At 47.2% G+C, this 23,073-nt stretch overlaps 1 protein-coding gene across 1 annotated transcript in view; it reads left to right on the top strand.

Annotated features, from left to right (window-relative positions):
- Nucleotides 1–23,073, top strand: part of KIF6 (kinesin family member 6) — a gene marked incomplete at its 3' end in the record, with an annotated part of 381,890 nt that overhangs the window by 76,976 nt on the left and 281,841 nt on the right. The window contains exon 6 of the mRNA XM_082251003.1: nt 4,230–4,359. Coding sequence (XP_082107129.1) covers nt 4,230–4,359 — 130 coding nt within the window. The remainder of the gene's footprint in view (nt 1–4,229; nt 4,360–23,073) is intronic.

Raw genomic sequence — 23,073 nt, forward strand, 5'->3', positions numbered from 1 at the left:
CTGTCCCGGTCACTTCCCTGCTCTCGGATAGTAAATATAAAAGCGGCGGCGGCTGTATGAAAACATAAATCACGGAGCCGAAAGCCGCTTTTATATTTACTTGCCGAGAGCAGGGAAGTGACCGGGACAGGTGCGGGGATGACTCGTATGTCAGCACAGCTGTTTTAGGTAAGTGCCGCGTCGGTAGGTTTTTTTCACGGTACACCGTGATCGTTTTATACTAGTGCGCATGCGCACTAGTAAGCTCCTCTGTTCTGCCATTAGGTATCCGGCGCTCTGAGCATGCGCACTGCTGCGCTGCTCAGATGCTTCTGGCCGGAAGTGACGAGGGGTAGGTAATTCTCACAGGGTAGGTAATTCTCACGGAACACCGGCAGCACTCATGCAGCTCCAGACCATGACACCCCCCACCACCATGCTTGACTGTAGGTAAGACACACTTGTCTTTGTACTCCTCACCTGGTTGCCACCACACACGCCTGACACCATCTGAACCAAATAAGTTTATCTTGGTCTCATCAGACTACAGGACATGGTTTTCCAGTAATCCATGTCCTTAGTCTGCTTGTCTTCAGCAAACTGTTCGGGGGCTTTCTTGTTCATCATTTTTAGAAGAGGCTTCCTTCTGGGATGACAGCCATGCAGACCAATTTGATGCAGTGTGCGGCGTATGGTCTGAGCACTGACAGGCTGACCCCCACCCCCCCCCCCCCCTTCAACCTCTGCAGCAATGCTGTCAGCACTCATACATCTATTTCCCAAAGACAACCTCTGGATATGACGCTGAGCACGTGCCCTCAACTTCTTTGGTGGACCATGGTGAGGTCTGTTCTGAGTGGAGCCTGTACTGTTAAACCACTGTATGTTCTTGGCCACTGTGCTGCAGCTCAGTTTCAGGGTCTTGGCAATCTTCTTATAGCCTAGGCCATCTTTATGTAGAGCAACAATTCTTTTTTCAGATCCTCAGAGAGTTCTTTGCCATGAGGTGCCATGTTGAACTTCCAGTGACCAGTATGAGAGAGTGAGAGCGATAACACCAAATTTAAAACACCTGCTCCCAAATCACACCTGATATCTAACGAGTCACATGGCACTGGGAGGGCAAATGTCTATTGGTCCCAATTTGGACATTTCCACCTAGGGGTGTACTGACTTTTGTTGCCAGTGGTTTAGACATTAATGGCTGTGTGTTGAGTTATTTTGAGGGGACAGTAAATTTACACTGTTATACAAGCTGTACACTCACTACTTTACATTGTAGCAAAGTGTCATTTCTTCAGTGTTGTCACATGAAAAGATAGAATAAAATATTTACAAAAATGTGAGGGGTGTACTCACTTTTGTGAGGTACTGTGTATATATATATATATGTATATATTACACACGCAGCTCAAAAAATGAAAGGAACACTTTGTAAACACATCAGATCTCAATGGGGAAAAATCTCATTTTTGATATCTATACTGGTATGGACTGGGTAATGTCTTAGGATCTATACTGGTATGGACTGGGTAATGTCTTAGGATCTATACTGGTATGGACTGGGTAATGTCTTAGGATCTATACTGGTATGGACTGGGTAATGTCTTAGGATCTATACTGGTATGGACTGGGTAATGTCTTAGGATCTATACTGGTATGGACTGGGTAATGTGTTAGGAAGGAAAGGATGCCACATAGTTTGATGGAAATGAAAATTATCACCCTACAGAGGGCTGAATTCAAAGACGCCCCAAAAATCAAAGTGAAAAAATGATGCAGCAGTCTAGTCCATTTTGCTGAAATTTCAGTACAGCAACTCAGAATGGTCCTCAGTAGTTTGTATGGCCCCCACGTGCTTGTATGCATGCCTGACAACATAGGGGCATGCTCCTAATGAGACGAGGGATGGTGTCCTGGGGTGTTTCCCTCCAGATCTGGACCAGGCATTACGGAGCTCCTGAACAGACTGAGGTGCAACCTGGTGGCGTCGAATGGACCGCAACATAATATTCCAGAGGGTTTTATTGGATTTAGGTCAGGCAAGCGCTGGGGCCATTCAATGGTATCAATTCCTTCCTCCTCCAGGAACTGGCTACATACTCTCGCCACATGAGGCCGGGCATTGTCGTGCACCAAGAGGAGCCCAGAACCCACTGCACCAGCGTAGGGTCTGACAATGGGTCCAAGGATTTCATCCCGATACCTAATGGCAGTCAGGGTGCCATTGTCTAGCCTGTAGAGGTCTGTGCATCCCTCCATGGATTTGCCTCCCCAGACCATCACTGACCCACCACCAAACCGCTCATGCTGAGCAATGTTACAGGCAGCATAATATTCTCCACAGCTTCTCCAGACCCTTTCCCGTCTGTCACATGTACTCAGGGTGAACTCTGCTCTCATCTGTGAAAAGCACAGGGTGCCAGTGGCAGACCTGCCAATTCTGGTGTTCAATGGCAAATGTCAATCGAGCTCCATGGTGCCGGGCAGTGAGCACAGGGCCTGCTAGAGGATGTCCGTTCCTCAGGCCACCCTCATGAAGTCTGTTTCTGATTGTTCGGTCAGAAACATTCACACCAGTGTCCTGCTGGAGGTCATTTTGTAGGGCTCTGGCAGTCCTCATCCTGTTCCTCCTTACACAAAGGAGTAGATACCGGTCCTGCTGATGGGTTAAGGACCTTCTATGACCCTGTCCAGCTCTTCTAGAGCAGTGGTTCTCAACTCCGGTCCTCGGGACCCACCAACAGGCCAGGTTTGCAAGATAACTAAATTACATCACAGGTGATCTCATTTGCTGCTCAGTGATTGCAGTATTCTAGTCTGCATCCCCCAAGGTAATACTTAAAATCTGGCCTGTTAGTGGGTCCCGAGGACCGGAATTGAGAACCACTGTTCTAGAGTAACTGCCTGTCTCCTGGAATCTCCTCCATGCTTCTGAGACTGTGCTGGGAGACACAGCAAACCTTCTGGTAATGGGACGTATTGATGCGCCATCCTGGAGGAGTTGGACTGCCTGTGCAACCTCTATAGGGTCCAGGTATGGCCTCATGCTCCCAGTAGTGACACTGACCCCGGCCAAATGCAAAACTAGTGACAGTCAGAAAAGATGAGTAGGGAAAAAAAATGTCAGTGGTCATTACCGGTAAAACCATTCCTGTTTTGGAGGTTGTCTCCTTGTTGCCCATCTAGTGCACCTGTTAATTTAATTGACACCAAAGCAGCAGAAACTGATTAACAACCCCCTCTGCTACTTAACTGACCAGATCAATATCCCAGGAGTTTACTTGACTTGATGTTATACTCTGATTAAAAAAGTGTTCCTTTAATTTTTGTTGAGCAGTGTATGTTTATGTATATGTGTGTGTGTGTGTGTGTATATATATATATATATATATATATATATATGTGTGTGTGTGTGTGTGTGTGTGTGTGTGTGTGTGTGTGTATATATATATATATATATATATATATATGTGTGTGTGTGTGTGTGTATATATATATATATATATATATATATATATATATATATGTGTGTGTGTGTGTGTGTGTATATATATATATATATATATATATATATATGTGTGTGTGTATATATATATATATATATATATATATATATATATATATATATATATATATATATATATATATATGTGTGTGTGTGTGTGTGTGTGTGTGTGTGTGTGTGTGTGTGTGTGTATATATATATATATATTTGGGGTTCTTAGTACATTTCTAGCAAAAGAATGATGATTTTTACATGTAGGAGAGAAATGTCAGAATTGGCCTGGACTGAAAGTAGTTAAAAATGACACCAACAGTAGCTCCCATATTTTGACCTAGCAAATTCCCTTTATTAAAGGTCCACCTCAAAGTGATATGTTATGTTATAGATGGAGTTACTTGCTGGTGTGCTTGCTTAGATCTCCTGAAGACCCCAGTGGTGAGATGCCCCGCCTTAGTTTCCCAGTTCCAGTAACTGGCCACACTTGGTGTTGTCTTCCTTCTTGTGGGCATTCCTAGTCCTGCTGTTGCCTTCTCGTGATTTAAAATAAATTCACCAGACAGAAGTTTGCAAAGCTGAACATACTAGATCTCACTACCCCCATTACACATATAAAATAAAAAAAAAAAAATAAATAAAAAAACACCAGGATCTGCCCAGAACCTTTATCCTCTTCTCTAAAATTGTCAATTTTTTTTTTATTTCTTCATTTCCTTTATTTCATCCAATTTTGCTCTCTGTCTAGAAAAGTGACCATCATGGAGGATCCTGACCAGAACATCCATCTGAAGAACTTGTCCCTTCACCAGGCCAACACGGAGGAGGAGGCCCTTAATCTGCTCTTCTTGGGGGACACAAATCGCATGATAGCTGAGGTGAGCTGCTCAGACGCCTATCTTTATACTGACTCAAAAATACAGATCATCCTCCTCCTAAAAGAGGTAGAAGAGGTGACTTTATTAAACATGATAACCTGGCACTGCATGCGGTCAGTTTCTGAAAGCATTGTGTGACGTGTAGCTTCCGCAATGAAGAATGAGAGATGAGGCTTGATTGATTTCAGTCTTCAGCTGTCTTGACTGGCCGGGCCTGCGCACACACCCAGGAGTTAAAGTGGAATTCCAGTCTATATCTAACTAAGCCTAAATGGCTCCCATCCCCCTCCTAACTCCTATTCTAACTACCCTGTAGAACAGGGGTCTCCAAACTTTCTGAGAAAAGGGCCATTTTACTGTGCTTAAAATTTTAGTGGGGCCGGAGTGTGGCCAGTGGCAGTAGAAAGTGTCCTGGTGAAAGTTTACTGGAAGTAAACTGTATCCCATTGTTGGTGTCAATCGGAGGAATAGTGTCCCATCTTTGGTATTAGGTGGAGGAATAGTGTCCCATCATTGGTGTCAGTGGGAGGAATAATGCCCCATCATTGGTGTCAGTGGGAGGAATAGTGTCCCATCATTGGTGCCAGTGGGAGGAATAGTGCCCCATCATTGGTGCCAGTGGGAGGAATAGTGCCCCATCATTAGTGTCAGTGGGAGGAATAGTGTCCCATCATTAGTGTCAGTGGGAGGAATAGTGTCCCATCATTAGTGTCAGTGGGAGGAATAGTGCCCCATCATTAGTGTCAGTGGGAGGAATAGTGCCCCATCATTGGTGTCAGTGGGAGGAATAGTGTCCCATCTTTGGTATTAGGTGGAGGAATAGTGTCCCATCATTGGTGTCAGTGGGAGGAATAATGCCCCATCATTGGTGTCAGTGGGAGGAATAGTGTCCCATCATTGGTGCCAGTGGGAGGAATAGTGTCCCATCATTAGTGTCAGTGGGAGGAATAGTGCCCCATCATTAGTGTCAGTGGGAGGAATAGTGTCCCATCATTGGTATCAGTGGGAGGAATAGTGCCCCATCATTAGTGTCAGTGGGAGGAATAGTGTCCCATCATTAGTGTCAGTGGGAGGAATAGTGTCCCATCATTAGTGTCAGTGGGAGGAATAGTGCCCCATCATTAGTGTCAGTGGGAGGAATAGTGTCCCATCATTAGTGTCAGTGGGAGGAGTAGTTTCCCATCATTCAGCTTCGGGTGTGGCTGCTGGAAGGTTCTCTGGCTGTGTGTCTGTTGCTGCTGCAGGTGATCTGTGTAAGAGGGTGTGAGGTGAAATCCCTCCCAGCTCTCCTGGCCCCCTTCTGGGGAAGCCATGGAGGCCAGCAGGGCCTCTCCTGCTGGAGGCTCTCAGACATCCCCTGGGCGGATGGATGGCACCCCTGCTCCTGTGCAGCCCGTGGTTGGTGATCTCTCTGCACCTGGTGAGGATGAAGATGCTGGATCCATTCGGGAGCGAGTGGTGGCCGGGATCAAAGTCCTCAATAAGGAGAGAGACAAGCTCTACAAGCTTAGAGCGGATTTAAAGCGCCTGAGAAAGCAGCGTGAAGGCTTGTTCAGCAAGAACCGTGGATCAATGGATTCAGAGGTCCAATTAGCGAAAGTCCGTGTGGATCATCAAGAAACTATCGTGGCCATGATGGAAGGCAGGGATGGTCCCTTCGGGGAGAAGTTTTGCAATGAACGGAGGTTTGCAAAGATGGAGGTGGAGGAGGAGACCCCCGGTTCTGACCCCCTTCCCCCTCAAGGTGAGGTAAGCAGCCCATTGCCATCTCAGGGCTCAGGAGGCATGTTGAAAGTTATACAGGTAATGGAGTCTCCAATGCAGGAAGATCAGCTGGTGTTTGGTGATGTGGAGGACTTACCTGAGAGTGTGCCTGATAAAGTAAAGTATATAAAGCCCCAGCTTACAGATAAAACAGTTTTTGTGCCTTTTAGCACCTTGCCTAATGATGGGTTTCCTAATGACACTCCGGGTGATTCCCCTATGCTCAGCAATGTTGTGCCTGCTGCTGATGTCTCTAAACAGGAAAAGTTGTGTTTAAAAAATGACATTTCTGCTGAAGAACCACAAAACCCAGAAGAGCCGATTAACCCCCCTTCTGCTGAGCTTAGAACTATTTCAGTCACTGTTGAACAGGACTCTACAGCGCAGCAGCAGGAAACATCTGGTACTGCATCAGAAACAGTTATCCCTAATAACATTGCAGGCATGGTGGATCCCACCATTATATGTGGAACTGATAATGCTGCTTGTTTAGGCCAAGCTGGTAAAAATAATAATAGTAGTGTACCTGATAATGTGACATCAGTATGGGGTCTTGGCCCTAATAAGCCTACATTTGCACAGGTGGTAAGCTGTGCTCCTGGCAATATCACCAAGCCAGGGTTACAATCAAGGAGGAGCTCTGCTTCTAATCAGGGTTTTCCCTCGCGGGCTGCCACTATGAGCACCATTGGATCTGGTATTGGATCTATGGCTTCTGCTGGGGGTCCAAGGCGGAACGTAGTCCTCCTTAAATGGGAAGGTGGTGCAGTCCCTCTAGCAAGGCGTATGGTGGTGGACCTGATCTTAGATATGGGTTTTGGGGCTAATGACCTATATGCCCTGATACATGTGGCTGGAAGCCGGGAATACACAGTTAGTTTCACCAGACCAGAGGGTCTTGACTTGTTCTGGGAACGATATATGGCTCGGTGCAGGTCAAGACCCGAATGGGAAGGTCTGGTGCCAGTGGCAGTTTCCCAAAGGTCAACAGTGAAGAAAATTACTATTGTCCTTACAAATGAGAGTGTTCCTGCTCGGGACTTAGAGGTCTGGTTGAGAAATTATGGGGATGTTTTGACCAGGCCGGATAAAATTCATGATGAGCGTGGCATCTGGACCGGGGGTTGGTCGGTAACGGTCAGGTTGGCTAGGGATGGGAATGTTGTCCGTCACCTGCCCTCCTCTGCCTTTATAGGGAGGGATAGGATGACCATTTTTTATCCCGGTCAGCCAAAACTGTGTCACCGCTGTGGAGAAAAGGGGCATTTTAGCTCCTCTTGTTCAGCTCTGATCTGTTCAGTGTGTCGGGGGCAGGGTCATGTGGCCAGGGACTGCACCCAGGCGATAAGGTGCAACCTGTGCCTGCGCCTTGGCCACCCCTACAGCCGATGTCCTGAAGCCTGGCATAATATGGATAGAGAGGTGATAGATGATCTGTTAAGGCTGGACAGGATGGAGGATGAGGCCCCTGTTGTACCACCCTCCTCTGCGGTGACTGACCCCCCTGGTCTTGTGCAGGATCCCTCCCTAGTCCCTGTGCCCACCCCTCCTGTATCTGTAAGTTTTCCTTCTGTGTCTGTCCCTGTGTCCCCCCAGCCTACTGTACCGGCTCCTCTTGTGTCAGAATCTGCCAAGTCTGTGCCCCCTGAGTCAGTTATTCCCGATCAGTCTTCCCTTCCTAAGTGTGACCTTAAAGAAGCCCCCCACCCACCAGGAGTGGTAGAGGGTACCAAAAAGGGTGCTGCTGCGGCTTCTTCTGTAAAGAAGTCTTCTGTGAAGACTTCAAAGAAGAAGAAGAAAACAAGAGATGAAAGCATCTCTGAATCTGACCTTCAGTACCTGGAGGAGAGAAGGAAGGTTGTGAGGCGGAAGAGACAGACGGTGAGGACGGAACAGGGACAGGATGCCTCAGTGACTGTCTCCAACCGTTCTAGGGCTTCTGCTTGGGATATCTCCTCATCTGGGGATTCTTCTGAGCAGAATTCAGAAATTGAAATGGAGTTGGAGGAGGCTTCAAGAAAGAGAGAGGCTTCTGGTGATGAGCAGCAGAGGGGAGCTAAGAAGCAATCCACCCAATAACCCAAATGGCGGTTCCCCCTCCGTTAAAAGTGGTGACAATAAATGTCGCCAGCATTAAGTCGGTAAGAGCTCGTTCTATGGCCTTATTTTTGTTCAGCCAATTAGATGCTGAAATTTTATTTTTGCAGGAGACTAGGCTCACCTCCTTGGCAGATATTCATATGGCCAAGAGAGAGTGGAGGTATGGTCCATCTTACTGGTCTCTTGCGGCCGAGCCTTACGGCGGGGTGGCGGTGTTGTTTAAAACCGGCATGGTAACTGTCCGGCGGGTTATTGAGGTGGAGATTGGGAGATGTATGGTCTTAGACGTTCTTGTGGGAGGGCAGGACCTGCGCCTAATTAATATCTATGGGCCGCACACAAAGTGGGACAGGAAATGCCTTTTTACAAGGATCAAGCCATTTCTTTTTACATCCCGGCAAGTGGTTTTTGGAGGTGACTTTAATACTGTGACTAGGCCCAAGGACAGGAAGGACTTCAATGACCGGCTGGGATATGATAGCGTTTTTTTAAATAGTATGGTTAGGGATGCTGGTCTTGTGGATGTGCACATTAAGCACCTCCCGGATGACACAGGGTTCACCTTTCATCGAGGTAATAGTCAGAGTAGGATAGATAGGTTTTTTTTGAAGGAGGCCTCTGCTTTCTCACCCCCAGTGGTGCAGGCGGTGGAGTTCTCTGATCACTGTATGCTATCTGTGGTCTTGAATGCTTCAGATTTCCCTCAGAGGGGCAAAGGCATCTGGAGATTAAATTCGACTCTCCTTGAGGAAGAACATGTTAGACAATCCTTTGAGGAATTCTTTCAGGCACAGGTGACCATCCTGGACTTTTGTAGCAGCAAGGCTGAGTGGTGGGAGCTGACCAAAAAGAGGATTGCTGGATTCTTCAGGGGCCTAGCCAATAAAAAACATTTTAATAGATACATGACCTACCAACGTTTGCGGAGGAAGCTGGATATTCTTGTCTCGAGAGGAGGAGATCCTGGGGCAATCTCTGAAGTGAAAATCCTCCTCAGGAAGTGTCAATATGACCGGCATACCTCTTTGGTTCTGGAGCGGGACTATGGGAAATACCACTCGCCTGACCCTTACCAGAACTGCAAACAGGGTGTAGCTGTTAAGATGGTCGTTGGCCTTAAGGATAGTACAGGTTCCTTGACAAAGTACAGGTCAGGGATCCTGGAGGTCGTGAGGTCTTTTTATGCTGAACTTCTTGGGAGGAAGGAGCTTGACCGAGACAAGATGGAAAGCTTTTTGGACTCTATTCCAGGTCTAAATGGTGGAGATGTCCCTTTGATGAATTTGACAGAAGAGATCACAGTTGAAGAGGTGACGAGGGCAATTGAACAGCTTGCCATCAAGAAGTCACCTGGACCGGATGGTCTGACGGCTGAGTTTTACAAAGCCTTTAAGTCTATTCTGGCCCCACATTTGGTAGAGATTTTTAACAGTTGTCTTGCTGAGGGGGTGCTTCCCCCTTCCATGAGACACTCAGCTGTGATTCTTCTTTCAAAAGGTAAAGATCCTTCGATGATTGAGAATTGGCGCCCCATCAGCCTTCTCAATGTCGATAGAAAGGTGCTGGCGAAGATACTTTTCTGGCGCCTATCAGCAGTAGCAGAGTCTTTGCTTTCTCGCCATCAGCACTGTTCGATCCAGGGTAGGAGCACCTTCACAGCGGTTTTAGCTGTCCGGGAGGCCTTGGAGCAGTGCAGGGCTGCAGGCTGGGGAAAGTATCTACTGGCATTGGATCAGGCAAAGGCTTTCGATCGTGTCAACCATGAGTACCTGTGGTTGCTCTTTAGTAAGTACGGTCTGCCGGGTGGTTTTGTCGATTGGTTAAAAGTTTTGTATAAGGGGGCAGAAAGCTTCCCTCTTGTTAATGGTTGGGTTGGACAGTCCTTTGAGGTTGGTTCTGGGGTGCGCCAGGGTTGTCCGCTGAGTCCCCTGCTCTATGTGTTTGCAATCGACCCCTTCATCAGGAGGCTAGAGAGCAGCATGTTGTGTGGGGTACCAGTGGGAATCCCGGGTGAGCCGCCTTTGAGGGTTGTTGCCTATGCGGATGATGTGTCAGTGATTGTCACTGGGACAGATGAAGCGGAGGAGGTGGTCTCTCTGGCATCACGGTACTCTGAAGCATCAGGCTCCAAGATCAATCAGGAAAAGAGTGAAGTTTTTTGGATGGGAAAGGAAGGTGAGGGGTTTGATCTCCCGGACACTTTTCCAGTGCCCCAGGAAAAAATTAAGATATTGGGCATTGAATTTGGACCTGGCGATTATGGCCTCAAAAACTGGGAGGGCAGGCTGGAAGTTGCCAATACTAAGGTGGTCAGCTGGAAGAGATGGAAGTTATCTCTGAGGGAAAGGGTTGATCTGATTAAGACTTACCTGATACCGATCTTCTTGTATGTCAGCCCTGTCTGCATCTTGCCAGTGTCTCTCTATGCTAGGATCTATAGTGTGTTCTTCCAGATGCTGTGGGGGAACAGACTGAACCCCATCAAGAGGAATGTCACCTATCTATCCAGGAGGGAGGGTGGCTTAGGTATGGTCAACCCCGTTCTTTTCTTTTCACTGCTATTTCTCAAGTTTAACATTGGTAGTATGCTTGCAGTGGAACCTCCTGGATGGGCAGGCATGTTTAGATCTTGGTTTAGGCCTTTTCTGCGACTTTGGGAAGAAGGTGGCCAAGTGAAGAATCTCAGGGGTCATCGTGGTCAGCTCCCAGCCTATGTCGCTCCGTGTCTGAAGTTGCTGCGGCAGTGGCGACTGTCGGCTGAAGATCTCAGATCCGCTCCGAGGAAAGTCCTTATGAGCCGAGTCTTGAGTGAAGTCTTTCATGACCCACTGGCCTTAAGGGATTGCCCAGGCCCAATTTTGAGGGAAGGGTTAAGATTGATTAATTTGGCTAGAGTCCCCCTTAAATTCAGGGATCTGGCCTGGTTGTGCTTCCACGGGAGGCTCTTTGTTCGGGGCAATTTGAAATTCCGCAGTGGGATGGATCGTGGTTGTCCTCGGGAGGAATGTGCAGGTGAGGAGGAGACTATGGACCATTTTCTGCTTCGTTGCCCTTTTAACATAGAGGTATACAAACAGGTTGGGCGGGCCCTCGGTGTTCCTTTCCTCTCCAGGCTGGGTTATGCTGAGTGGGTGTACGGAGCATTCAATACTGGTGGGGGCTTTTGTTTGGATACACTTTTTTTAGTTAGTTTAGTAGTCCGTTATTACACATGGAACGCACGGTGTCAGGTCACCCTTCGGCGTAAAATCCTTCCTGTTCAGGTGGTGGTGTGTGACATTCTGCATGAGGTGGGGAAGATTCGGGCGCTTGAGAGAGACAAGTGGGGTCAGAGGGCTTGGCTGAAGGCGTGGAGGGGTTTCAAGCCTCCCTGACTGCCAGGAGTCTCTTTCCCGGGTGTGGCTTTCTGTCTCTTATCACCCTAGATTTTTTCTTAATGCTCAGTTTTTGATAAATGGCTGCATACATAGGTGATGGGTTGTGCCTCTTAGGCCCTCTCTGCTGCTTTATGTAAATAGTTTTCTAAGAATGTTGGAAGTGGATTATGTATATATTGTATATATTCTGCACATGGATGTGAATTCCTTTGTTTTTTTTGTTGGAATATTGTACTATAGTTCTGTTTTTTACTTTTGTATAAAATATGTTGCTTGATTCTTTTCAATAAAAGATCAATAGTGTCCCATCATTAGTGTCAGTGGGAGGAGTAGTTTCCCATCATTCAGCTTCGGGTGTGGCTGCTGGAAGGTTCTCTGGCTGTGTGTCTGTTGCTGCTGCAGGTGATCTGTGTAAGAGGGTGTGAGGTGAAATCCCTCCCAGCTCTCCTGGCCCCCTTCTGGGGAAGCCATGGAGGCCAGCAGGGCCTCTCCTGCTGGAGGCTCTCAGACATCCCCTGGGCGGATGGATGGCACCCCTGCTCCTGTGCAGCCCGTGGTTGGTGATCTCTCTGCACCTGGTGAGGATGAAGATGCTGGATCCATTCGGGAGCGAGTGGTGGCCGGGATCAAAGTCCTCAATAAGGAGAGAGACAAGCTCTACAAGCTTAGAGCGGATTTAAAGCGCCTGAGAAAGCAGCGTGAAGGCTTGTTCAGCAAGAACCGTGGATCAATGGATTCAGAGGTCCAATTAGCGAAAGTCCGTGTGGATCATCAAGAAACTATCGTGGCCATGATGGAAGGCAGGGATGGTCCCTTCAGGGAGAAGTTTTGCAATGAACGGAGGTTTGCAAAGATGGAGGTGGAGGAGGAGACCCCCGGTTCTGACCCCCTTCCCCCTCAAGGTGAGGTAAGCAGCCCATTGCCATCTCAGGGCTCAGGAGGCATGTTGAAAGTTATACAGGTAATGGAGTCTCCAATGCAGGAAGATCAGCTGGTGTTTGGTGATGTGGAGGACTTACCTGAGAGTGTGCCTGATAAAGTAAAGTATATAAAGCCCCAGCTTACAGATAAAACAGTTTTTGTGCCTTTTAGCACCTTGCCTAGTGATGGGTTTCCTAATGACACTCCGGGTGATTCCCCTATGCTCAGCAATGTTGTGCCTGCTGCTGATGTCTCTAAACAGGAAAAGTTGTGTTTAAAAAAATGACATTTCTGCTGAAGAACCACAAAACCCAGAAGAGCCGATTAACCCCCCTTCTGCTGAGCTTAAAACTATTTCAGTCACTGTTGAACAGGACTCTACAGCGCAGCAGCAGGAAACATCTGGTACTGCGTCAGAAACAGTTATCCCTAATAACATTGCAGGCATGGTGGATCCCACCATTATATGTGGAACTGATAATGCTGCTTGTTTAGGCCAAGCTGGTAAAAATAATAATAGTAGTGTACCTGATAATGTGACATCAGTGTGGGGTCTTGGCCCTAAAAAACCTACATTTGCACAGGTGGTAAGCTGTGCTCCTGGCAATATCACCAAGACAGGGTTACAATCAAGGAGGAGCTCTGCTTCTAATCAGGGTTTTCCCTCGCGGGCTGCCACTATGAGCACCATTGGATCTGGTATTGGATCTATGGCTTCTGCTGGGGGTCCAAGGCGGAACGTAGTCCTCCTTAAATGGGAAGGTGGTGCAGTCCCTCTAGCAAGGCGTATGGTGGTGGACCTGATCTTAGATATGGGTTTTGGGGCTAATGACCTATATGCCCTGATACATGTGGCTGGAAGCCGGGAATACACAGTTAGTTTCACCAGACCAGAGGGTCTTGACTTGTTCTGGGAACGATATATGGCTCGGTGCAGGTCAAGACCCGAATGGGAAGGTCTGGTGCCAGTGGCAGTTTCCCAAAGGTCAACAGTGAAGAAAATTACTATTGTCCTTACAAATGAGAGTGTTCCTGCTCGGGACTTAGAGGTCTGGTTGAGAAATTATGGGGATGTTTTGACCAGGCCGGATAAAATTCATGATGAGCGTGGCATCTGGACCGGGGGTTGGTCGGTAACGGTCAGGTTGGCTAGGGATGGGAATGTTGTCCGTCACCTGCCCTCCTCTGCCTTTATAGGGAGGGATAGGATGACCATTTTTTATCCCGGTCAGCCAAAACTGTGTCACCGCTGTGGAGAAAAGGGGCATTTTAGCTCCTCTTGTTCAGCTCTGATCTGTTCAGTGTGTCGGGGGCAGGGTCATGTGGCCAGGGACTGCACCCAGGCGATAAGGTTCAACCTGTGCCTGCGCCTTGGCCACCCCTACAGCCGATGTCCTGAAGCCTGGCATAATATGGATAGAGAGGTGATAGATGATCTGTTAAGGCTGGACAGGATGGAGGATGAGGCCCCTGTTGTACCACCCTCCTCTGCGGTGACTGACCCCCCTGGTCTTGTGCAGGATCCCTCCCTAGTCCCTGTGCCCACCCCTCCTGTATCTGTAAGTTTTCCTTCTGTGTCTGTCCCTGTGTCCCCCCAGCCTACTGTACCGGCTCCTCTTGTGTCAGAATCTGCCAAGTCTGTGCCCCCTGAGTCAGTTATTCCCGATCAGTCTTCCCTTCCTAAGTGTGACCTTAAAGAAGCCCCCCACCCACCAGGAGTGGTAGAGGGTACCAAAAAGGGTGCTGCTGCGGCTTCCTCTGTAAAGAAGTCTTCTGTGAAGACTTCAAAGAAGAAGAAGAAAACAAGAGATGAAAGCATCTCTGAATCTGACCTTCAGTACCTGGAGGAGAGAAGGAAGGTTGTGAGGCGGAAGAGACAGACGGTGAGGACGGAACAGGGACAGGATGCCTCAGTGACTGTCTCCAACCGTTCTAGGGCTTCTGCTTGGGATATCTCCTCATCTGGGGATTCTTCTGAGCAGAATTCAGAAATTGAAATGGAGTTGGAGGAGGCTTCAAGAAAGAGAGAGGCTTCTGGTGATGAGCAGCAGAGGGGAGCTAAGAAGCAATCCACCCAATAACCCAAATGGCGGTTCCCCCTCCGTTAAAAGTGGTGACAATAAATGTCGCCAGCATTAAGTCGGTAAGAGCTCGTTCTATGGCCTTATTTTTGTTCAGCCAATTAGATGCTGAAATTTTATTTTTGCAGGAGACTAGGCTCACCTCCTTGGCAGATATTCATATGGCCAAGAGAGAGTGGAGGTATGGTCCATCTTACTGGTCTCTTGCGGCCGAGCCTTACGGCGGGGTGGCGGTGTTGTTTAAAACCGGCATGGTAACTGTCCGGCGGGTTATTGAGGTGGAGATTGGGAGATGTATGGTCTTAGACGTTCTTGTGGGAGGGCAGGACCTGCGCCTAATTAATATCTATGGGCCGCACACAAAGTGGGACAGGAAATGCCTTTTTACAAGGATCAAGCCATTTCTTTTTACATCCCGGCAAGTGGTTTTTGGAGGTGACTTTAATACTGTGACTAGGCCCAAGGACAGGAAGGACTTCAATGACCGGCTGGGATATGATAGCGTTTTTTTAAATAGTATGGTTAGGGATGCTGGTCTTGTGGATGTGCACATTAAGCACCTCCCGGATGACACAGGGTTCACCTTTCATCGAGGTAATAGTCAGAGTAGGATAGATAGGTTTTTTTTGAAGGAGGCCTCTGCTTTCTCACCCCCAGTGGTGCAGGCGGTGGAGTTCTCTGATCACTGTATGCTATCTGTGGTCTTGAATGCTTCAGATTTCCCTCAGAGGGGCAAAGGCATCTGGAGATTAAATTCGACTCTCCTTGAGGAAGAACATGTTAGACAATCCTTTGAGGAATTCTTTCAGGCACAGGTGACCATCCTGGACTTTTGTAGCAGCAAGGCTGAGTGGTGGGAGCTGACCAAAAAGAGGATTGCTGGATTCTTCAGGGGCCTAGCCAATAAAAAACAGTTTAATAGATACATGACCTACCAACGTTTGCGGAGGAAGCTGGATATTCTTGTCTCGAGAGGAGGAGATCCTGGGGCAATCTCTGAAGTGAAAATCCTCCTCAGGAAGTGTCAATATGACCGGCATACCTCTTTGGTTCTGGAGCGGGACTATGGGAAATACCACTCGCCTGACCCTTACCAGAACTGCAAACAGGGTGTAGCTGTTAAGATGGTCGTTGGCCTTAAGGATAGTACAGGTTCCTTGACAAAGTCCAGGTCAGGGATCCTGGAGGTCGTGAGGTCTTTTTATGCTGAACTTCTTGGGAGGAAGGAGCTTGACCGAGACAAGATGGAAAGCTTTTTGGACTCTATTCCAGGTCTAAATGGTGGAGATGTCCCTTTGATGAATTTGACAGAAGAGATCACAGTTGAAGAGGTGACGAGGGCAATTGAACAGCTTGCCATCAAGAAGTCACCTGGACCGGATGGTCTGACGGCTGAGTTTTACAAAGCCTTTAAGTCTATTCTGGCCCCACATTTGGTAGAGATTTTTAACAGTTGTCTTGCTGAGGGGGTGCTTCTCCCTTCCATGAGACACTCAGCTGTGATTCTTCTTTCAAAAGGTAAAGATCCTTCGATGATTGAGAATTGGCGCCCCATCAGCCTTCTCAATGTCGATAGAAAGGTGCTGGCGAAGATACTTTTCTGGCGCCTATCGGCAGTAGCAGAGTCTTTGCTTTCTCGCCATCAGCACTGTTCGATCCAGGGTAGGAGCACCTTCACAGCGGTTTTAGCTGTCCGGGAGGCCTTGGAGCAGTGCAGGGCTGCAGGCTGGGGAAAGTATCTACTGGCATTGGATCAGGCAAAGGCTTTCGATCGTGTCAACCATGAGTACCTGTGGTTGCTCTTTAGTAAGTACGGTCTGCCGGGTGGTTTTGTCGATTGGTTAAAAGTTTTGTATAAGGGGGCAGAAAGCTTCCCTCTTGTTAATGGTTGGGTTGGACAGTCCTTTGAGGTTGGTTCTGGGGTGCGCCAGGGTTGTCCGCTGAGTCCCCTGCTCTATGTGTTTGCAATCGACCCCTTCATCAGGAGGCTAGAGAGCAGCATGTTGTGTGGGGTACCAGTGGGAATCCCGGGTGAGCCGCCTTTGAGGGTTGTTGCCTATGCGGATGATGTGTCAGTGATTGTCACTGGGACAGATGAAGCGGAGGAGGTGGTCTCTCTGACATCACGGTACTCTGAAGCATCAGGCTCCAAGATCAATCAGGAAAAGAGTGAAGTTTTTTGGATGGGAAAGGAAGGTGAGGGGTTTGATCTCCCGGACACTTTTCCAGTGCCCCAGGAAAAAATTAAGATATTAGGCATTGAATTTGGACCTGGCGATTATGGCCTCAAAAACTGGGAGGGCAGGCTGGAAGTTGCCAATACTAAGGTGGTCAGCTGGAAGAGATGGAAGTTATCTCTGAGGGAAAGGGTTGATCTGATTAAGACTTACCTGATACCGATCTTCTTGTATGTCAGCCCTGTCTGCATCTTGCCAGTGTCTCTCTATGCTAGGATCTATAGTGTGTTCTTCCAGATGCTGTGGGGGAACAGACTGAACCCCATCAAGAGGAATGTCACCTATCTATCCAGGAGGGAGGGTGGCTTAGGTATGGTCAACCCCGTTCTTTTCTTTTCACTGCTATTTCTCAAGTTTAACATTGGTAGTATGCTTGCAGTGGAACCTCCTGGATGGGCAGGCATGTTTAGATCTTGGTTTAGGCCTTTTCTGCGACTTTGGGAAGAAGGTGGCCAAGTGAAGAATCTCAGGGGTCATCGTGGTCAGCTCCCAGCCTATGTCGCTCCGTGTCTGAAGTTGCTGCGGCAGTGGCGACTGTCGGCTGAAGATCTCAGATCCGCTCCGAGGAAAGTCCTTATGAGCCGAGTCTTGAGTGAAGTCTTTCATGACCCACTGGCCTTAAGGGATTGCCCAGGCCCATTTTTGAGGGAAGGGTTAAGATTGATTAATTTGGCTAGAGTCCCCCTTAAATTCAGGGATCTGGCCTGGTTGTGCTTCCACGGGAGGCTCTATGTTCGGGGCAATTTGAAATTCCGCAGTGGGATGGATCGTGGTTGTCCTCGGGAGGAATGTGCAGGTGAGGAGGAGACTATGGACCATTTTCTGCTTCGTTGCCCTTTTAACATAGAGGTATACAAACAGGTTGGGCGGGCCCTCGGTGTTCCTTTCCTCTCCAGGCTGGGTTATGCTGAGTGGGTGTACGGAGCATTCAATACTGGTGGGGGCTTTTGTTTGGATACACTTTTTTTAGTTAGTTTAGTAGTCCGTTATTACACATGGAACGCACGGTGTCAGGTCACCCTTCGGCGTAAAATCCTTCCTGTTCAGGTGGTGGTGTGTGACATTCTGCATGAGGTGGGGAAGATTCGGGCGCTTGAGAGAGACAAGTGGGGTCAGAGGGCTTGGCTGAAGGCGTGGAGGGGTTTCAAGCCTCCCTGACTGCCAGGAGTCTCTTTCCCGGGTGTGGCTTTCTGTCTCTTATCACCCTAGATTTTTTCTTAATGCTCAGTTTTTGATAAATGGCTGCATACATAGGTGATGGGTTGTGCCTCTTAGGCCCTCTCTGCTGCTTTATGTAAATAGTTTTCTAAGAATGTTGGAAGTGGATTATGTATATATTGTATATATTCTGCACATGGATGTGAATTCCTTTGTTTTTTTTGTTGGAATATTGTACTATAGTTCTGTTTTTTACTTTTGTATAAAATATGTTGCTTGATTCTTTTCAATAAAAGATCAATAGTGCCCCATCATTAGTGTCAGTGGGAGGAATAGTGTCCCATCATTGGTATCAGTGGGAGGAATAGTGCCCCATCATTAGTGTCAGTGGGAGGAATAGTGTCCCATCATTAGTGTCAGTGGGAGGAATAGTGTCCCATCATTAGTGTCAGTGGGAGGAATAGTGCCCCATCATTAGTGTCAGTGGGAGGAATAGTGTCCCATCATTAGTGTCAGTGGGAGGAATAGTGCCCCATCATTAGTGTCAGTGGGAGGAATAGTGCCCCATCATTGGTGTCAGTGGGAGGAATAGTGTCCCATCATTGGTGCCAGTGGGAGGAATAGTGCCCCATCATTAGTGTCAGTGGGAGGAATAGTGTCCCATCATTAGTGTCAGTGGGAGGAATAGTGTCCCATCCTTAGTGTCAGTGGGAGGAATAGTGCCCCATCATTGGTGTCAGTGGGAGGAATAGTGCCCCATCATTGGTGTCAGTGGGAGGAATAGTGTCCCATCATTAGTGTCAGTGGGAGGAATAGTGCCCCATCATTGGTGTCAGTGGGAGGAATAGTGTCCCATCATTAGTGTCAGTGGGAGGAATAGTACCCCATCAGTGGTGTCAGTGAGAGGAATAGTGGCCCTTCATTGGTGTCAGTGGGAGGAATAGTGCCCCATCCTTGGTGTCAGTGGGAGGAATAGTGGCCCTTCATTGGTGTCAGTGGAAGGAATAGTGTCCCACCATTGGTGTCAGTGGGAGGAATAGCGCCCCATCATTGGTGTCAGTGGGAGGAATAGTGCCCCATCATTGGTGTCAGTGGGAGGAATTGTTTCCAATCATTGGTGTCAGTGGGAGGAATAGTGTCCCATCATTGGTGTCAGTGGGAGGAATAGTGTCCCATCATTGGTGTCAGTGGGAGGAATAGCACCCCATCATTGGTGTCAGTGGGAGGAATAGTGCCCCATCATTGGTGTCAGTGGGAGGAATTGTTTCCAATCATTGGTGTCAGTGGAAGGAACAGTGCTCTGTTGTCTGAGTCGTGGGTGGGGAGTAATGCCCCAGGGGCCGGATAAAAGGAAGCAAAGGGCTGCAGTTTGGGGACCACTGCTGTAAAAGGAAGATGCTTACACTTGCCTATTTTCAGGGCACTCCGGTCATGTGATTGGCTCCCAGCGACCTGCTTCAGGGGAGAGAAGCGACAGCTGACAACGGATGCCCCATATTAAGTCTGTGGGTGGTGTCACCACCCAGGCACTCCATCCGTTTTCAGCTGCCTCTCCTCTCCCCGGAAGCTGGCTGCTGGGGGCCGATCATGTGTCTGGACTTAAGCACCGTGAGGTTAGGTAAGTATCAGCATCTTCCTTCTACAGGGTAGTTAGAATAGAAGTTAGAAGTAATTTGTGAGCCGGTATAAAGTTATACTAAACACACACTGTTTAATTGACATCGTCCCTTCTACAAACCCGATTCCAAAAAAGTTGGGACACTGTACAAATTGTGAATAAATACAGAATGCAATGATGTGGAAGTTTCAAATTTCAATATTTTATTCAGAATACAACATAGATGACATATCAAATGTTTAAACTGAGAAAATGTATCATTTTAAGGGAAAAATAAGTTGATTTTAAATTTCATGGCATCAACACATCTCAAAAAAGTTGAGACAAGGCCATGTTTACCACTGTGTGGCCTCCCCTCTTCTTTTTATAACAGTCTGCAAACGTCTGGGGACTGAGGAGAAGTTGCCCAAGTTTAGGAATAGGAATGTTGTCCCATTCTTGTCTAATACAGGCTTCTAGTTGCTCAGCTGTCTTAGGTCTTCTTTGTCACATCTTTCTCTTTATGATGTGCCAGATTTTTCTATGGGTGAAAGGTCTGGACTGCAGGCTGGCCATTTCAGGACCCGAATCCTTCTTCTACACAGCCATGATGTTGTAATTGAAGCAGTATGTGGTCAGGCATTGTCATGTTGGAAAACGCAAGGTCTTACCTGAAAGAGACGACGTCTGGATGGGAGCATATGTTGTTCTAGAGCTTGGATCTACCTTTCAGCATTGATGGTGCCTTTCCAGATGTGTAAGCTGCCCATGACACACGCACTCATGCAACCCCATACCATCAGAGATGCAGGCTTCTGAACTGAGCACTGATAACAAATTGGGTTGTCCTTGTCCTCTTTAGTCCGGATGACATGGCGTCCCAGTTTTCCAAATTTTGATTCGTCTGACCACAGAATAGTTTTCCACTTTGCCACAGACCATTTTAAATGAGCCTTGGCCCAGAGAAAACGCCTGCGCTTCTGGATCATGTTTAGATTTGGCTTCTTTTTTGGCCTATCGAGTTTTAGCCGGCAACGATGAATGGCACGGTGGATTGTGTTCACCGACAATGTTTTCTGGAAGTATTCCTGAGCCCATGTTGTGATTTCCATTACAGTAGCATTCCTGTATGTGATGCAGTGCCGTCTAAGGGCCGAAGATCACCGCCATCCAGTATGGTTTTCCGGCCTTGACCCTTACGCACAGAGATTGTTCCAGATTCTCTGAATCTTTAGATGATATGCACTGTAGATGATACGAACTTCAAACTCTTTGCAATTTTTCTCTGAAAAACTCCTTTCTAATATTGCTCCACTATTTTTCCCCGCAGCATTGGGGGAATTGGTGATCCTCGGCCCATCTTGACTTCTGAGGGACACTGCCACTCTGAGAGGCTCTTTTTATACCCAATCATGTTGCCAATTGACCTAATAAGTTGCAAATTGGTCCTCCAGCTGTTCCTTATATGTACATTTAACTTTAACGGCCTCTTATTGCTACCTGTCCCAACTTTTTTGGAATGTGTAGCTCTCATGAAATCCAAAATGAGCCAATATTTGGCATGACATTTTAAAATGTCTCACTTTCATCATTATGTTATCTATATTATATTGTGAATAAAATATAAGTTCATGAGATTTGTAAATTAGTCCATTCCTTTTTTACTCACAATTTGTACAGTGTCCCAACTTTTTTGGGATTGGGTTTGTATTTCTGTATGTCAATGATGGCACTGTAGTAAAAAAAAAAAACCCTCTAAGTACTTTTTTCCTAATCCATATCCAGCTGTCACATGACCCAGCTCTCTCCCAGCCCGTATGCAGGGAAATATAAGCAGGAGAAGCTTCTTGTTCTCTGCTGCTGCTAACATGTACAAAAAAACTTTGGAATACAAAAGTAAAATTAAATAATTAGTATCAAACTGTTTTAAATTGCCATACAAATATATATTTGAAATCAAATCCTTATTATTTTTGGCATGGGTGAATTTATGCCAGGCATAGGTTATGTCATACTCCGATAGCCTGTGTCTCAGAATAATAGGGAGGTGAAGCCTCTATCAATCTACATGTAATATCCCCCCCCTTGTGTTTAGCTGGTTAGTGGGCGTGGAGGAGAGGGCTGTCATTTAGCACTGTGTATACGCCCACATTTGTAACTTTATAGAGACATGGGCTGCTCAGATGTGATAGGGAGGAAATGCTCAGTGTAGAAACTCACTGAAAACGGAGCATGTGTAGAGCTGCCAACACTGCTCTGCAACATCCTCAACTGCAGTAGGAACATGGACAGGAGCAGCAGTATCAACCAGTTTTTTTTTTACAGAATACAGAAAACTAATCTCATAATGACTGAGTGAGTATGAACAGCATATAATACACCATTTATTGATAATTTTTTATGATGTGGATTTAGAAACACTATGTACTGGTGCGCAGTCGTGTTGGAAAAGGAAGGGGCCATCCCCAAACTCTTCCCACAAAGTTTGGAGCATGAAAATTTGCAAAATGTCTTGGTATGCTGACGCCTTAAGACTTCCATTCATTGGAACTAAGGGGTCAAGCCCAACCCCTGAAAAACAACCCCACACCATAATCCCCCCTCCACCAAATGATTTTGACCAGTGTACAAAGCAAGGTCCATAAAGACATGGATGAGCGAGTTTGGGGTGGAGGAACTTGGCTGGCCTGCACAGAGTCCTGACCTCAACCCGATAGAACATTTGGTGGAGGGGGGATTATGGTGTGGGGTTGTTTTTCCGGGGTTGGGCTTGGCCCCTTAGTTCCAGTGAAGGGAATTCCTAAGACGTCCAAGACATTTTGAACAATTTCATGCTCCCAACTTTGTGGGAACAGTTTGGGGATGGCCCCTTCCTGTTCCAACATGACTGCCCACCAGTGCACAAAACAAGGTCCATAAAGACATGGATGAGGGAGTTTGGGGTGGAGGAACTTGACTGACCTGCACAGAGTACTGACCTCAACCTGATAAAGCACCTTTGGGATCAATTAGAGTGGAGACTGCGAGCCAGGCCTTCCCGTCCACATCAGTGCCTGACCTAACAAATGTACTTCTGGAAGAATGGTCAAACATTCCCATAGACACACTCCTAAACCTTGTGGACAGCCTTCCCAGAATAAGTTTCAGTATTAATTATAGTAATAGGAAGCTGAGGGGTAATATAAGGACCCTGAATTTCAAAAGAGCCAATTTCCCAAAACTGCACTTGCAGCTAGAAAATATCAAATGGGATAGAACCCTGGGAACAAAGAACACGGAGGAAAAATGGGAGTGCTTCAAGAGCATACTAAACAGGGGGATTGGCCAGTGCATTCCAAAGGGAAATAAATTTAAAAGAGCAAAAATAAACCCTGGGTGGCTAAACTCCAACATAAAAATGCATATTAGAGCTAAAGAAAAGGCCTTCAAAAAATACAAGACTGAGGGGTCATTGGCAGCATTTAAGCATTAGAGTGTAA

This window comes from Pelophylax lessonae, assembly GCF_965119305.1.
Source record: "Pelophylax lessonae genome assembly, chromosome: 3".
Classification (NCBI taxonomy): domain Eukaryota; kingdom Metazoa; phylum Chordata; class Amphibia; order Anura; family Ranidae; genus Pelophylax; species Pelophylax lessonae.